Raw genomic sequence first — 18486 nt, forward strand, 5'->3', positions numbered from 1 at the left:
TTTTTAGATCTATTTGTAATTCTGATTCTAACTTTCTGAATTCTTCCTTCAACTTTAACTGTTGTTGTTTCTTTTATTCTTTTTAGCGTTACAGGTTATAGCCAACACCCTGAAATATGCTTTAGCCATATCCCACACATTTTGAAGCGATGTTTCTTCTTTGTTTATTTTGAAGAAAAATAAGTTTAAAGCTAATATTTTTTAATGTAATTTTTGGTAAAATTGTTCTTGTTTATCGTTTGGCGCATATATTGCTACCATCAGTATCTGTTTTTGATCAATCATTATTTCCACCATTAATATTCTCCCCTCTTCATCCGCATAAATTTGTTTAGGGTTCACTGTTTCTTTAATGTATAGAGCTATTCCTCTTTTCTTTTGTAGTGCTAATGTGAAGTTTACTGATTTTCAGTTGTTCTAACAACTTATAATGTTGTCTCTTAATATATGTTTCTTGGAGACAAATTATATCCATTTTTAATTTTTTATTTGTGTAAAGATTTTTCTCCTTTTTGAGGGAGAATTTAGTCCATTTATATTCGTTGATAAAATGCCACTCTTTCAATTATATTTAGGTCTTAATCTTCTAGTTGATCTTATCTGTCTCTGATCTCTTCCGTCTTGCTCCTTCTTCTGTATATGTGTTTTTAAATTATTCCTCCTTAGTTTAACTGCACCTTCTACTGCCATTTCTTGCTGTTTCTTTGTTTTTCTCTTTGTACCAGATTCAGAGTCATCTCCTTTGAGAAATGCTCTATGGTTGTCAAAGAATTCTATTGCTTTAAGTGGCATATCCAATCTATATCTTTTCGTATCCCAATAGATTAAAATCCCTTCTGGAATCAGCCATCTGAAATTCACTTCTTTTTCAATTAATTTCCTAGTTAGAAACTGGTATTCTCTTCAGGATTCTCTTATTCTCCTAGGAATTTGTTTGAGGACTACAATTTCTTTTTCTCTGTATTTTAAAGGTTCATCTCTTACTCTTCTCAGAATCTCGTCTCTTATGGATCTTTTGAGAAATCTAACATGTACTTCCCTGGGAACTTTATTTCTTCTAGCATAGTTTGAGTTGATAGATCTGATCTAATTCTCTTTCCATTTGCTGTTTCCCAATTCCTAATGGGTCTGCCAATAATTCCATTACCAAGTTTAGGAGATCTTCTTCCTTATCTTTCATTATATTTTGAAATCTTAAAAACTATGAGGCTCTTTCTATCTCCATCCCAGCTATCGAGTCTTCTAGTTCTCCATTTATTTGCATCAATTTCTGATTTTCATCTTTTAAGACTTCTAATTTCTGATCAACCTTGGTTGATTTATCTTCTACTTTTTGGATTCTTTGTTGATTATCTGTAATCCTCTGTTTAAAAATTTCAAATTGAAAGTCCATGATGTTAATGTTTTGATTCACTTCTCATCTCATGATTTCTTGTTGTAACCGCCATGTGAGTAGCGTTTGCCTCGAATGGTTTGTAGAGTCACTCAAGTTTCCTTTTGGAAGTTATTAGCCTTTTCTTGTTGTAGCATTGTATCAATTGATCTCTGATAGACTGGACTTGCAGAAGGAGAAAAGGGAGCAGAAGATCCTTTTTTTCCAACTGTAGATAGATTAGGGATGCTCATCTTTATCTTTTAATCATACTTTATAATCCACCAAGTAAATCAAAATTTATAATCCAACAGGCTTGTAAGAAATAGGAGGGGTAAATAATAAAAATAGTGAGTGGTAAAAAAGAGCAAAAGGGGAAAAAGAAAAAAAAGGAAAAAGAAGAAAAATTTATATACCAAAATTTGTAATCTGAAGTGTTCTGTTCAAACAGATTTCTTGTTATTCACTCTTTCAAAACAGCTTGTAAAAATTCCAGGTTAAGCTGTATTTGTAATCCAGGGAAGTTGATGACTTCAAAAACAATTTTTATTTATAATTGTAATCCATCCTGTAGAAAAGGGAAATCCAAAAACAGTCTTTTCTTTTTCAGCCACAATCTTCAGGACTATAAATTCCAAGGAGACTAAAATGTTTAAACTATAAGCTGTGTCTGGGCATACAGCCAAGTTTTAAAACTCCAATCAAAACAACTCAGTAAGATAAAGAAAAGAGGGGGAAAAAGCAAGATTAAAAGTAGTTCTCAGTTTTGCCACTAGATGTCATTAGATGTCCATTTCCATCATACTTTAAAAAAAGTTTAAGTTAAAACCTGATAGTTTCCAAACAAGGAATAAACAAAAAAGATTTATAAATCCAAAAGTTTTCGAAATTATCCTTCTTTTATGCCTCAGTTATCTTCACAATATTGTTATAGGTCAGTTTTAATTTCCCCAAAGCTTAAACTACCGCTTAAAATTCAGGGGGGAGGGGTAAGGGAAAAAAAGCCTCCCCTCCCTGGAGCTTGGGGATTTCTTGCTTTTGAATGCTTTTTCCCAGAACTGGTATTTCCACTTGTAGAGAGATAAGGAAAGCAGTCTCACCCAAATCAGCTGTTTTGCTTTCGGTTTTAGAATTTGTTGTCTCCGACAATCAGCTGCTTTTGGCTGACCGCATGGGTGCCATTAGCCTTTCTTCCTGCCAGTCCCGAGGACTCCTTTGGATCAAGGGGGCCAGCTACTGCTGGCCCGCGATCTGCAAAGTTTCATCCTCTGGCCAGTTGCCTTTATGGGGTGACTTTCGGTCCTATTGGACTCCTCAGCTGGTAGAAATCAGGCTTGGGGAACAGAGTTTCATTCCCCAGTGCCCATCTTGCAGCAACATCACCAGAAAACCCCAAGTTTGATATGAAACTTTATTCATATTATATTTTTATCAACAAGTACTTTTAATCATACCATTGAAGCTATACCTTTCATAAACATGGAAATACAATAATAAAATGAAGTACAAATTTTACAATCATGTAGATAAAATAATTTTGGTATAAATAAACATAGATTTTATTATCTACAGAACTGGACATGAGTCTAGTTAAGCATAATATATATTTATAATATTGTTAATAAAAATAATCCTGCAAAAGACACACATACAGTGAAGTAAGGTCTGCACTGACCTGTTATGTAAATGATGTAAAGATTTAACTGTGGAGCTTGCAAGTCTCATGAGATTATTTCTGTTGCATTCACCTTCTGGAGCAGCATAACTTGGGAAGGGCTTTTGTTGCTTTAGTACTTCTAAACTAGCTACAGGATCTGTTTTAAACAATGTAAAATTTTAATCTGAATTGTGAGAATTTCAGGTTATAGCTGTTTCACAAATGAAGAAAAATAAGCACGATTAGTACATTCTATTGTGCATTAAAAACTGTGAATACAGGTAGTCCTCAAGTTATGACCATAACACAGTCTGCCCATTGCAGTCAAAAGTCAGAAGGGCTGTTAAGTGAACCACCTCATTAACAACTGCGCCATCGCTGCTCTCTCCAATGCATTCGTTAAATGAATGCATGGATCATTAAGTGGAACACTGGGTATCTTGTGGACAGGGAGACCCTGGGAGGCTTAGAGTAGACACAAGCCTATCTGCTTTGGGCCTCCCAAGGCCTCCTCTGAGATACCTCATGCCCCCTTCCTGCCCACAGCCCTATGGGACTCCTCCCTACTTTACCCTGTCACAATTGCACTTACTTTTTGAGATCCTCAGAGCTCAAGGAGGTGAGGGTAGGGAAGGACATGCTGCTCTGTTGCTGGGCCACAACTGAGAAGAAATCCCGTCTTGAAAGGGAAAACCCTTTCAACATTGCTAGTTTTATATATGCAAGTGCTGCTAACACTGGGGAATCTAAAACTGTTTAGGAATGAAGAAAAACTGGCAAGATTTCTTGTCCTCACTAGCATTAGTGCAGTTAATGCTGGGGCAGCTAACACTTTTAACTATTGACCATGGTATCTTTTGGGGCTGATTTAGGGAATTGGAGAAGGGTAGCACAGTGTTCTGCTAGTTCATCTCCTTCTTCAAGTCCCAGTTGGTGTTAATAGGATGTGCAAGATCCAGCTCACCACAGCCACTTCTCTGGACTTTCTTTGCTCCTTTTTAGCATCTACATCAAGCCCTGTGGAATGAAACATGAAACTGCTGGGCAAGATCACCTGTCACCATGGGATGAGGTATCAACAGTATGCTGATGATTCTCGGTTATATATCTTTGTCCTGGGACAAGTGAATGATGCAGCAGACATTCTTTTGTGGTGCCTGGAGGCTGTGAGGGCCTGGATGGGGAACAGACTTCAGCTGAACTCTGGCAAGGTGGGAGTGGCTATATATCCAGATCTTTGGTCTTGGATGGGGTTGCATTCCAACTTGGAAGTCCTCGTGGACTCATGACTCTTGTTTGAAGAGCAGTGGGAAGCTGTGGCTAGGACAGCGTTTGAACAACTTCATGTTATGCGCCAGTTACTTCTTTTCATGGACAGTGAGGGTTTGTTTGATCATCTCCCGTGTGGTATACTGCAACTATATGGGGCTACCTTTGAAAAGTATCTGGAAGCTTCAGCTACGAGCTATACTAGGTACCCAAAGAAGGGCACCTAGTATAGCTCAGCGAACTGCATTGGGTACCAGTTCGCTTCTGGGTCCAATTCAAGGTGTTGGGTTATTACCTATAAAGCCCTACAATTTTAACTCAATAACTTAACTAACATTTTAATTGTTTAATATACTGACTTATCTTTTAATGTCTTATTGTATAATCTCCAAAGTCCCTCTTTGAAGGCGATGAGTGGTTTAGAAATGTAAATATAAATAAAGTATTAAAAGTGGTGTATTTATTTCCTGCCTAACCCTAACTTCAATGATACTGATTTTATTATGAGGTAGGTGTCTCAAAACTTCTGAATTAAGATATATATTAATTTAAAATGTGTGCTTAGCCCCTACCTGTACTCTTTATACACATATGATTGTGTATCATCTGACCCATCCACTGCGATAATCAAGTTCGCAGATGATACAACTGTGGTGGGTCTTATTACAGGTGGGGATGAGACAGCATACAGGGCGGAGGTACAAAAACTATCCATATGGTGTAGTAACAGCAACTTTCACCTAAACATTGGCAAGACGAAAGAGATGGTGTTAGACTTCCGGAGAAAAAAGGAGGAACCTGCCCCACTTTACATCGGGGAGGACTGTGTAGAGAGAGTTTCCTCCTTTAAATTTCTGGGAGTCTACCTCTGTGAAGATCTGACGTGGAAAGTTAACACAACTCAGGTGGCTAGAAAGGCCCAACAGAGGCTTCACTTTCTTAGGGTCTTGCGGAAGAACAGGGTAGAACAACGGCTAATGACCCTCTTTTACCGGTCTACTATAGAGAGCGTCCTCTCGTATGGTATTGTGGTTTGGTATGCTGGTCTGACAGCCGCGGACAGGTAAGTATTACAGAGGGTAGTGAGCACAGCACAAGACATTGTGGGCTGTCCCCTGACACCACTGGATGACATCGCCAGGGCTTGTTGTCTTGGAAGAGTGAGGAAAATTCTCAGGGATAACTCACACACTGGACGGTAGTTCTTTACTCTCCTACCATCGGGTAGGAGATATAGGAGTATAGCCAGCCGTACCAACAGGCTGAAAAACAGCTTTTATCCGTGGGCTGTTAGGCTTTTGAATAGGATATAATCTCTGTGAACTTATGCAGAATTGACTTGGGAGGCCGGTGTGTGGTGTAGTTGGTTCACATGGTGTGGTAGGATGGAGGGTTTGTTGTCATTGTGTGTTGTGGGGAGGGAGCACGGGGAGAGGTTCAGCTAATCTCAATGTACACATGTTGTACTTTGACAATAAAGGTTTATTATTATTATTATTATTTATTTTTATGTAAAAATAAACTGGCTTAAGATTTTAATATTGCTAGTGACAATAAATGTTGAGAATATAGCATATATTGGCATACAAACGCTAATTTGTCTATAGCAGTCATTTGTTCTTTTCACATTATTTAAATTAAGTTAATAAAACTGAATTAAAATTGCAATTGGTGTAAATATCCAATTATTTTATCAAAATGTCATACAGAAATACAATACAAGGTACCTATTTGTTATCGGCAAGTGACGTATTTCCCCAAACAAGATATTCATATCAATTTAATTTTGCCAAATAAATACCCCCAACTTAAGGCAGCCAAGCTATCCATTGAATATCTCTATTGCTCTCTAACAATCTCAGTCTCATATAATTTCCAGAAGTGTTTATTTTAAATTTAAACAATTACAAAAAGTAAGAATATGTTGTTGCGCTTTTACAATTTCTTCAGCATAATAAAATATTTTGTTTACTCAGAATAAATCTAATAGAAATATATGTATATATCATTACTTTGCAGTTTACTTAATAGAAATGATTTACTAAGAATTACAGTGAAGCTATAGGATTTATCAGAAAACACTCACATGAATTGCGTCCAAGGCTAGAAGAAATGACTTCCAGTGGCATTTCTTTCTTATTTACTTTATGCCATTTCCTTACTAGAAACTGTAATCTTTGGAGATAGAAAAAGAGAAACATTAATGAGTAAATTGAAACAACACATAAGATAATATTTCTATATTAACTATTAATTATCGAAGTTTACAAGTGCTGTCAACCACAGTATTTTGCTTTCTCATACTTGTTTTTAAAAAAGGAAACATGGATTAAAGCTTTAATAGTTAACCAACCATTCAAATCCCATTAGTTCCATTGGAACTATAAGGATTTTTATTCACCATTTATAGAAACCAACATCAGGAAATAATAAATTAATGTAAACCCTTTGAAAAAAAAATACTAAAGATTAGTTACCTTAATATTGCAATGACCACACGGACTGCAGATCTGAACTTGGTAAAAAAACGACTTCGTGTTTCAGAAACATTCAGATCAGGAGGAGAAGGATAAATCCCCATGCGTGCTATCAGAGACAATGTTGCTTGTTCACATTCTTGAAATCCACCCAAAAGCAGAAGAAGGTATTTCTTCTGATACACCAGGGCCTTCCTAAAACTCTCAGCTCTCAAATACTTACAATAAAGCTTCTGTATCTAAATAACAACAACAACAACAACAACAACAATAATAGCAGTAGCAAAATAATTCTTATGGGGAGCTAAGAAAATCTTTTGGAGTTCTGGTAATCACAGTGCTTAACAACAGCCACTGATTACACCAACTGCATCTCTTAGCGCTGACAATCCTTGGACTTCCTGCTGCTCTTCAACAAGCAAAGGATTATTGTTGTGGGGGGAAATGGAGAAAGAAGAAATATTAGCTGTGTTTGCCACCTTGAGTTACATAGAAATTAATAAAGATGGGATAAAAATCTAATAAATCTAAATAAATACATACATTACATACATACAGTTGGGAAGTCACAAGTATCAGGTAGTACACAAAGAGTAAATGCTGTTGCCAAGGGGAGAGGCGGAGAGTGCATTAATGGCCCCTGAGATGTAGCCTGAGCATGGTGGGGCCAGCTGTTGCCGAGTGGGAAGGGTGCACAAGGGCAGGTGGCTGGCACAATGCAAGCAAAACAGGGCCAAAGGTGGCCGCTGCCAGGTGGACTGGCAGCCTTTGGGGAATGGTGTGAGTGTGGTGTGGCCAGGGCTGGCTGCTTCAGGGTTTGCAAGAACGCAGGAGGGGTGTGGATGACTGGTAAGAGTAGGACCAGGGAGTGGCTGCTGCACTATGGTAACTGTGGCTGGAGACACAAAATTGTGCAGATGTGGGATGAGCACAGTGGTCCTAGGATTGGCTGCACAGGTGGCTGCTGTGGGCAGCAGTTCCACGTGAGTATGGAGTATGACATCCCCAGAACCTTCAGAGGAAAAACCTCTGAATCTCAGCGATTTACTACAGCAATAGTCCCCAACCTTTTGGTACCAGGGACCAATTCCATGGAGATAGATTTTTCCATGGACCAGAGGGGGTGTGCTGCCTGCAACTGGTGGATGGGGCTTCACTTATTTGTGTGGCTGGTTTCTGGCATGTCATGGACTGGTGCTGGTCCATGGACCAGGGGTTAGGGATCCCTATACTAGAGCAACTCACAACCTTTAGTTCCAGCTCTTTGATTGATTTTGCTTGCGGGAAGCCAACAGGAAAGGTTGCAAGTAGTGATGATGTGACATAGGATACTGCAACTGTGGTAAATGTAAGTCGATTGCCAAGCACGAGATCAGGATCACATGACCACTGGAATGTTGGGATGCCAGAACTTGAAGAACTAGTTTCACTCAACGCTGTCATAACAGCCAACGGTTGTTAGCTGAGAACTACCTATAGCTTAATGAGTGAAAACTTCTTTGCATCTCAGAAGTTGCACTAGGCATATAAAATAAGGACTGGATCCTACAATATCTGTTAGCTGAATGTTCTGTTGTTAAGGGCAGTAAACATATATTCACGTTCATAGTTGTACAAATTCTGAATAAATGCTAAGAACTGTGCTTTTGTATCATTTTTATAGGAAAAAAGTTTGGATTTATTAATTTTTTTTCAGTAAGTGGGAGTTGAAAGAGTTAACCATTACTTCTGAAGAATGTAAGACGATTAAAACAAAGCTGATATGTTTCAAATGTTCTGGGGATTATGTTTTCAAAAATATTTTAAAATCTTCCATTCTGCCAAATTATTTGTATTTTGGATGGTGAACAACAATCCAATATAGTTGGTAGATGACATCCAATCTGGGAGTGGAAAAAATGGAGCAGTAGCTCATCCCAAATTTCTATTTTTTCCTATAGCCAGAATACTCACAATATTCCTGTGATAAAGAAAATTTACCTTGGCTGTTTTGTATGTTCTTAACTCTAAAAACTACATGAATCAGAGACTACTTATTTGAAATTTCAGCTAAAATTAAAACTCTGCTTTCTCTTGGCAAGCCCACTAAATCCCAGTCTGCTCTCCTTTGCCATTCCCAGACAGACAATGGACAAAAATAATAGAAATATAGTACTGTTTACCTTTGGGGTGGAAGACATCACAGTTTCTTTGTTTTCTGTCACATTTGTTTTGGTTGCTGCATAGTTTGTTGCTTTCAAACCATTCTGTAAACCATGCTTATCCTGGCAAGTATACCCTTCTGATGCTTGCGTAGAGTGAATTATACTTGTAGGGATAACCTAAATGTAACATTTTAATAATAAAGTGATTAAAAACTTCACACAACAAAACATGACTTTAATTCAACAGTATAAATATATATGTTAAAAAAATTAAATCCACTGTGGCAAATCAATCTGCTACAAGATTAATTTAAAAGAGGACTGGATAACTTCCTGAGGACACCTAGTTTACACCGTTAAGTCAGTACTGACTTCTGGCAATAGTCTGGACTAGTTCTTGCAGTTTTCTTAACCAAAAAAAAAAGGAAAAAAGTGATAACTTATGAAGTCATCAAGTTTTTGACACCTTGCTAGGTGATTGGTGGTACTGAGATATTTTAGGATATTGTTATATCCTATAAGTACTACAACTTACAACATTTCACTTAGTGACTGTTGTAAGCCCCAGGATCAGCGCCAGGCTCCAGTTGATTGGCACTTCTTCGGGGCTCAGCAGAAGTGCCAGGATCAGTGTCGGGCTCCAAATGATCAGCGCTTATGTGGGGCTCAGCAGAAGCGCAAGGATCAGCCAAATTTAGATGGAACAACACTGACTCATTTTTCAAGCAATATTGTGCGAGGGGAAGGGAGCGGGGATAAATATAAGAATGGGAGCACTTAGCCTCCCAGAAGCTGTTCCTACACTTATTGGGCATTACTGTTGAATTTTAATTATACAATAAGCCATGGGAAGGCCATATCTGATCTACAGGACATTTGTTAACCACTGAAAATATTTTATTGCATATATGAAAGTCTTCATATTTCCCATCAAAGTCTAAATAATTTTTAAATGTTAAGATTATTTAACACTGAAAAAAATGTTATTGTGATAAGAACATAATTAACTGGTTTGGATTCCAAACTACATTCAAAAATATATATACAGTAGAAAATAAACAGGTAGCCCTAACTTATAACCATTTGTTCAGTGACCGTTGAAGTTATGATGGTGCTGAACAAATCGTGGTTACAACTAGACCTGAGTTTTGGCTGTCCCAGTGTCCCTGTGATCAGTTGCAATGCCCCATGACCGCTTGATTGCCAATTGTGACCTTCTCTTCTGGCTTCCCCAGAAAATCAATGAGAAAGCCAGTAGGGAATGTAATAATTTACTGGGGTAAGTCTCCCGTACCTGTGCACCCTCCTCCAGCTCTACACCTGTGACAGCCACTCACACATCCTTGCGCATCCTTCCCAAGCCTTCCTTCTTTGCATCCTCGCACACCCTCTGATTCTCACTCTGCCTCCCTCACACCATCCCTTATGAACTCTCCCACCTGGCAGCCACTGCATACTTACCTACCAATCTGCTTGCAAGCCACTTGGGACTTGCAACATCCTGCTAGCTTCCCAGTAACTAGGTTATGGGACATTGGCAGGAAGTTGTAGGTTTCAGTTAACAATGACAACAAGGACTGCAGGGATTGCGGTCGCTAAGTATACATAGTCAAGTCTTTTAATTTCCCAGGGAAAGATTTTGGGGAAAAGAGTAGTTTATTACGTTTTAATTTTTTTTATAATAAAATATAAAAATAATACAATTATTTAAATATTATTTTATTTATTTTTTTTTATTTTTATTTAACTTATATACCGCCCTATTCCCGTAGGACTCAGGGCGGTTTACAGGGCAATTGAAATCATACCATACGAAAGTTAAAAAATTTAAAACAGTTAATTAAAACAGTTAATTAAATTTGGAGCCCAAAATTTAAAAAGTTAAAACATTAAAACCCAACGAAAACCCCTCAGTCTAGGCCCGACAGCTCAAAGAGCCAAGTTTTCAGGTCCCGGCGGAATGAGCGGAGGTCGGAGGCAGTTCTAAGTTCCATCGGAAGTTGGTTCCAGAGGGCAGGCGCCCCCACAGAGAAGGCTCCCTCTCTGGGATTATTATAAATAATAATACAAAATACTATATAATGTGTATATTATACAATAATATAAAATGTTATATTATAATAAGAATTGTTAATTTATTTTAGACAATCTGTTTTAAAGGACAAGATCATAGGTTTATGTCAAAGTTCTGCCACAGAGGCTTTTCAAACCACAAACCTTGGGAAAATAGATTGCTACTGTGAGTTTTCTTGCCATTTTTAACATGGATCTAGACCAGGGGTCAGCAACCTGAAACAGCAAAAGAGCCACTCGGAACCGGTTCCGTCACACACACAAAAAATTGGGAGCCGCAAAATGTGTGCACGCATGCGTGCACACACGCGCATGCGCATAACAAGGCAAAATGTGCACCAGCCCTGCCCCCGTCCACCTCTACTATGGACGGCTCTGCCATCCTGGGCTTTTCCTCCCTCAGAAAAACTGCTCTCCCCCCACCCTGCGCTCTCTCTCTCTGGGACTTTTTTCTTTCCGCCTTTTGTGACGTTTCGGGATCAGCTCCTGCCCTGGATCGCTTGCACTGCACTGATCCTTGGCAGCCCCGACGCCTGTGCCACATTCTGAGCCATGTGCACCTGTCGCCGCTCGGTGCCTCCAGCTTACCGGGGGGGGGGGACTCGCAGGCTGAGCCGCGCAAAGACGAGGAAGGAAACGGCCTTTCAGAGGATCCCGCCTGGGCCCCCCTCAGAGGCAATGGGACCTTACCCGGCCGAAGGAAGCCTTGCGTCTCTCGCAGCGTGGCTCTCCCGAGCCGGGAGGCACCTGCACGGCGGCGGGTCTTCCTGGCGACAGGCGCTCGGTCGCAGCGCTGCCTTCAGCCCGGGCGCCGCTGGAGTCACGCAAGCACCCTGCCCCTCCCCCCGGGGCCTCCAAACCTCTGCCGCCCCATTCTCTCAATGGGAATGGGGCGGTGGAGGTTCGGAGAGCTGTTGCCTTCGTCTGCGTTTCCTTCGGCCTTGAAAGAAACACGGACGAAGGCAGCAGCTCTCCAAACCTCCACTGCCCCGTTTGGAGCCGCAGGTTGCCGACCCGTGATCTAGACTGCGATATATTAAAAATCTGAGCAGAGAACTTCAAATTGTGTTTTGATGTGCCTGTACTAGTGCTAATTCAAAACTGATGTGATACTTCACAGCTTTGTCGTGGGGAAAATAGGAAGAGGAAAGTGTGTTGGATAAATTTGCTGCAATGAGTTTTGTAAAAATAATAAAAGCAAGATATAAATAAATTAAAGTAAAATAAAATGAAAATATTTTTATCCTATTGGAAGACATGAGATTAGCTGGTTTTCTATAAATTTTAACTAAAGTCTAAATAGTTATTTATGAAAAGAAAAAGACATCCTCTTACCACAGGTTTGGAAAAAGCCAGTAATTCTTTGATTTCAAGTGTATGAAGTAAGGCTGCAACTATTTTATCATTTGATGCAGACCAATTTACTGTTCTGTTAAGTACAAGACAGAAAAATGTAATCTAGGTAGCTATGCAACAAGTAGCTATCCCAAAAAACAGATATATAACTCTGTATATTTAGTCTCAAGCAACATAGCTAAAGATAATAAGTTTGTGTAAAAACAATTAATCTTATATAGATTTTCGCAGTCATATAAAATTAATATTCACCAGCCAACTTCACAAATGATTTTGGGCAGGGGACAATTTCTGCTACTAGGAATCTTATGCACCACTTGACTGAAATCTGGAAAGCAGTTAATATTCAGTACAGAAAGCAGAGTTCCATATATCATTGAATTCAAGCTTTCTGATTAACTATCACTCATCTAAACAGTAATGTCAGGTATTGCCGTTAATATTTTTTTCCAGGAAGACTGATATTTTTTGGAAAGTATAGACAGTGTGTCCAGTTGTTAGAATTAATGAGTTCGCCTTGTTTCTCCAATTTCTAGAAGATGTTTCTAAATCAAAGAGAATTCTTAAAAGAATACTCACTTGTCTATAGTTTTATATATGAACTCAGAAAGATATGCAGCAACAAGAACCAGCTGTTCTCTGATGTTTTCCAATATCTGTTGTTCAACATGCAATTTTACAGTATCAGATGTAAAAGTTAAGTCAGTGTAATTATTTTTTGAAGGAAATTCATTATATTTTTTTAATAATATTTCTTGTTTCTTCAGATCTTCTAGCATTTTTTGTAATTCCATGAATTTCATACAGTTTTGCAAATATTGTAGTGTGGACGCATTCTATTGGAATAAAAAAATACAGTAATTTGTATTATATCCAATAATGTATATGTAGAACATCCATAAACAGAGGGAACTTGTCAGTGTTATTGATTTTTAATTGACAAAATATCATTAGAAATATACTTCTCAACATCTGAGTATATACAGAGAAGCCAAAGCATTTTTTGGGGTACAAGAGGCACTTTGTGGTAGTTGGTGATTCTTTGGTAAGAGAAATAAGGACTGAGTATGCCAAGCTGGTATTATATCACAGGGACAACCAGAATATTTATTTATTTATTTATTTATTTAATTTATTTTATTTTATTTAACTTATATACCGCCCTATTCCCGTAGGACTCAGGGCAGTTTACAGGGCAATTAAAATCATACCATACAAAAGTTAAAAAATATAATGATGAACAGGTTGCTGAAACTGCAAAGTATGGTAACCATCCCTCTGAGTATTCAACATGAATGACAATGCCAAAAAAGACTTTCAGAGACTACAAAGTCCTGGGCAGAAAAATGGGAATATAAATATTGTTTTTGTTAATCTTTACATCTATAAGGATAAAAGCCTTTCACATGTGATAAGAGGAACAGGATTCTAGAAGTCAACAGTTAGCTATATAGACTGTGCTGCTATCTTTGAATTCCTCAGTCATGGATCCATTTACACAAAGAACTCATGAAAAAGGTACCGTATTTTCCGGCGTATAAGACAACTGGGCGTATAAGACGACCCCCTACATTTCCTGTTAAATTATAGGGTTTGGGCTATACTCGCCGTATAAGACTACCCCTCTTCCTCTTCCAATGCACACCAAATAAAAATTAAAAAACATCAGATTTGATTTTAATATGGTAGTTTTAATTCAAATGCTTATGACATGCAGGTACTTAGTAGGAAAACTGTCACTTATAAACATAAGGCTGTTTGTCATCAAACATGTAAACATAAAACAGTGCAAGTGGATTAAACATAATAATAATAATAATAATAATAATAATAATAATAATAATAATAATAATAATAAGTAGTTGGAAGGGACCTTGGAGGTCATCTAGTCCAACCCCCTGCTAAGGCAGGAAACCCTATACCATTTCAGACAAATGGCTGTCCAGTCTCTTCTTAAAAACTTCCAGTGTTGGAGCATTCACCACCTCTGGAGGCAGGTTGTTCCACTGGTTAATTGTTCTAACTGTCAGGAAGTTTCTCCTTAGTTCTAGGTTGCTTCTCTCCTTGACTAGTTTCCATCCGTTGCTTCTTGTCCTGCTTTCAGGTGCTTTGGAGAATAGCTTGGCTCCCTCTTCTTTGTGGCAGCCCCTGAGATATTGGATCACTGCTATCATGTCACCCGTCACCCTTCTCTTCGTTAAACTACACATACCCAATTCCAGCAACCATTTCCTATTTTCCTAATTCACTTTTTCACTTTTCCTAATTCACTCTAAAGCTTTCCCTGCGCAGAGCCTTAAGTAACACCAGCTGCCTGCAATTAGTGCAGGTTCTCATCCCACCAGGCTCAAGGTTGAGTCAGCCTTCCATCCTTCCGAGGTAGGTAAAATGAGGACTCAGATTGGTGGGAGCAATAAGCTGACTTTGTAATAATGCTGCTTGGGGGGGGGGTGAAAGCTCTAATAAGCAGACATATACATAGAATGAAGGCTATTGCTAAGCACATTGATTTGTGCTTTAAATTGTAAGCCGCCCTGAGTCTTCGGAGAAGGGCGGGATATAAATGGGATTAAAAAAAAAAGACCAAATGGGAGATCCGCTCCAGGTTTTTCAGCCAGCCCGCCCAGTTCCTGAGTCAAATGTGTCCTTAGAGCTAAGCAGCTGCTCTGGCTACGGCTTTCCCCACCTGCCTTTCAAGTTGCTCTTGCATTCCCCACCTGCCTACAGCTGCTCTTCAACTTTAGAAGGAAAGATGCCCAGACCCCAGCCTGTAAAAAATCACAGACTGCAGCTTCTACTCCAATTGGTCCCGCTTTCCCTGCGCAGACTAAATGGAAGATCCGCTCCAGGTTTTCCAGCCAGCTCTGTCCCTAAAGTTTCAGCACCCGGCGTATAAGAAGACCCTGACTTTTGAGAAGATTTTCATGGGTTAAAAAGTCGTCTTATACGCCGGAAACTACGGTAGGCTACATCTCATGGAACCGGGAAATATCTCACCATTCTCAACAAGAAGCATTAAATGGAAGAAAAAGGGGAAGGATGGTGTTGAATGTATCACCAAGGACTGAGAACAGGTCCACACTTGAAGAGCCAATTACTCATTTATTGCTACTCCTGCTTATGCACAGGAATAGTGAAATTGATATTTAACACATACTTGGAGTTAGATAGAGTAAACAGAATTCAAGGAAGGTTAGACTCTTTTCACTGTGTCCCCAGGTTCTGCCACCAACAATGCAGGAGACATAGGAAATCAAAGAAGTTGAAGGGTATGTAGAGATTGAAAGAAATTATAAAAGTGAAGCCACTAGGAGCCATTATTTTAAACATGAATTGTGAATTTATTAGGTTACCTTAGACAGGCATAATATATGGAAGAGATCCTTCTGTGTCACATTAAAAACTTGACAATGGGAGATTTTAATTAATATGATATCTAACAATTATAGTCCTCTCTTGCTGAAAACCTCTTTGGCAGAAAATAGAAGGATCAAAGGGAGAGGGTTCTATTTTGGAGCCAATCATTTTTAATTTTGTGTATGTGTGTGTATGTATGTATAAAATACATTTATTTTATTATATAAGAGAGTCAGCCAGCTGGATGACCTGGGGCCGGTCACTCCCTCTTAGCCCAACTCACCTCACAGGGTTGTTGTGGGGAAAATATGAGGAATACGTATTAGGTGTGTTTGCTGCCTTGAGTTGTTTATAAAAATAATAAAAGTAGGACACAAATCAAAATTAATCAATCAATCCATTAATGTTCTTTACTCATAGGCTTCAAATATAGACTACATAGCTGTCTGTTCCAAACACTTTAATAGCCCTTGCACAGGTGATCTATAGGCTGGACCACAAAATCTACAATTCTACATGGATTCCTCTATGTGCATTATACTACTAAGGCAACAAAAAATAGGATATTCTTACTTGATTTTCTTGAGCTTCTAGAAGTGAGCTTAGACAGTGACATTCAGTTTGTTGCTGCTGTGCCCTTTTTCTTTCTCCTTGTACTGTCCTGATCTGTTGATCGCTCGTTGATTTCACAACAGACTGCAATTGTTTCCACCCCCTTTTCGTTTGTGCTTCTTTCTCTCTTTGTACCTCCAAAGTATGAGCAACATCTTGTTTTTTATTTTGCATCATTGACCCTGTAACTTGAACAGTGTTTTGGAGATCTTGTTCTTGTTGAAACTCTTTACAATGTATATGCATTTCTTCCATCTGTTTCTTTGAATCAAATATCTGCTGCTGTGATTTCTCAATTATAGCAAAAAGTTTCCTAGAATTGGACCTTTCTAAATCCAACTGTGCTTGCAATTCCAGCAATGAATCTTTATGTTTACAAGATCCACATTCATTTAATTTCATAGTCAGATGTTCTGTCAAAACACGTTCATGGTTCAAGGCATTTAACAGGTCTGCATTTTGTTTTTTCTCAAAATCTAAATTTTTCTGCAGTTCCAACAGTTTATTCTGATCCTTGGATAATAAAGCCTCACAGCGAGATTGTTCAATTTGGAGTTCTTTACGGAGATTATTATTTGCTGACTGTTCATGCTCTAAAGCGACAGTTAATTGATTGTTCTGAATACACTGTAACTCCAAGGCAGCTTGCAACTCCTGTACAACACAAAGATATATTTACATTAATTATATGAAAATTCAAACCTGAATATCTATGAAGTCTAATACTGTAGTCAATGAGATTTCATGGAAATTAGGATTTGAGTCCAGACAACTTTAAGAAAAACAGACAGAAGTAGTCTTTCAGAAATGCAAAGAAACAATTTCACCAGTGAAAAAAGGTCCATTCCTTCTACCTGTGTTTTCAGCTATAGGCTACACTCTCCCAAAGATAAATTGATTTATAAAACAGCAGCATAAAATTAGGGAAGAAGCACTTACCCAAGACAATATGTTAAAAAAAACACAACTAAGTAAATTAATGAGACATGAATAGTAAACACATTTTCATCATTTAAATTGGTGTTGCAAGGGTAAGCCTATTTGAAGTGCTTTAGTAAGTTGATTAAGGCCTGGAGGAACGTTGTCCATGGGGTCGCGATGGGTCGGACACGACTTCGCAACTAACAACAACAACAACAACAAAGTAAGTTGATTGAAGTTTGCCAAACTAGCCATTTATAGCTATACAAATCTAAAGTGAGCTCTTGCTGGCTAGCTGAAGGTAATTTGATGATCTAAATTTTAAAATATTTTGAAGGTGGATTTATTGCTACTAGGCTTTTCTTTAAAACTATTGGAAATTTGGACTGGCAGGACATAAACATCATGCCATATCCAGTAAATCTGACATTCATTTCAGGGATAATGAATTTGATAAAGTCCTCGGAGAAGATTTTTACTTGTGAGCAGTGTGTTATGTTGTCAAACTTAAAAGTATTTTGTATTTTCATATTTCTGTGTTATTTTTCAGCATCTCTGACCATGTCACGGCTGCCATTCTGCTAAACTATGCATAGCAAGCTGACAGCCTGACAGTAACAAGAGGAGGAGGCAGCAGTGGGGGTAGGGACAAAGGGAGGGAACCAGGAGCAATCAAAACCAAGCCATACTGTCCAGTGAGAAGCTCCAGCCGTCTCAAGGGCACACCAAAATAATGCGGAGCCGGCAAGTGCCGAAAACAGGGACTGTTTCCCAAACAATTTTGGGACTGGACAATAACCAGCGATTGGCTGGGAACAAGGGAAAGTTGACGGTATCTTTTGGTGTGAAATGCTCAGATCCAGCTTGTTCCAATGACTATCTACCCCAGATTCATTACACTTATCAACAAACACAGTAAAATAGAGATACAAAAATAAAGGCCTTCTCTACACATTGAGGTGTTAAATACTGACATTTTATATAAATTTATGATAAAAAACCAGGGCAAATTCTTTTTATTGTTTGTAGAAAAATGAAACTGCTACGCTGAATTGGTTATTTATTTATTTATTTATTTATTTGTTTTATATACCACCCTTCTCCCGGAGAACTCAGGGCGGTGTACAGAGCAATAAAGTAAGAATACAATAAAGCAATATAGCTGTCTTTTCACTGACAGATATCTTTCTTTATTGTAAAAATTAAATATTAGATGATCTTTGCAAGACAACTATTGAAAGGAGTCTT

The 18486-nt window shown here is 38.4% G+C and overlaps 1 protein-coding gene across 4 annotated transcripts in view; it reads right to left on the reverse strand.

Annotated features, from left to right (window-relative positions):
- PCNT (pericentrin) overlaps positions 1-18486 on the reverse strand; it is a 112235-nt gene that overhangs the window by 7473 nt on the left and 86276 nt on the right. For 2 of the 4 annotated variants that reach the window (XR_014492080.1, XM_083359159.1), the window contains exons 34-40: positions 16279-16971; positions 12928-13184; positions 12328-12421; positions 8938-9096; positions 6776-7014; positions 6385-6473; positions 3048-3186 (exon numbers count right to left, since the gene is read on the reverse strand). Coding sequence is in view for 2 of the 4 variants with exons in the window: in XM_083359159.1 (XP_083215285.1) it covers positions 3048-3186; positions 6385-6473; positions 6776-7014; positions 8938-9096; positions 12328-12421; positions 12928-13184; positions 16279-16971 (1670 nt within the window). In the remaining 2 variants the exon portion in view is untranslated. Of the gene's footprint in view, positions 1-3047; positions 3187-6384; positions 6474-6775; positions 7015-8937; positions 9097-12327; positions 12422-12927; positions 13185-16278; positions 16972-18486 lie in introns of those variants that run through there. The other 2 variants (XM_083359160.1, XR_014492081.1) reach the window with 2 other exon arrangements.

Source organism: Vipera ursinii, assembly GCF_947247035.1.
Source record: "Vipera ursinii genome assembly, chromosome: 1".
Lineage (NCBI taxonomy): Eukaryota > Metazoa > Chordata > Lepidosauria > Squamata > Viperidae > Vipera > Vipera ursinii.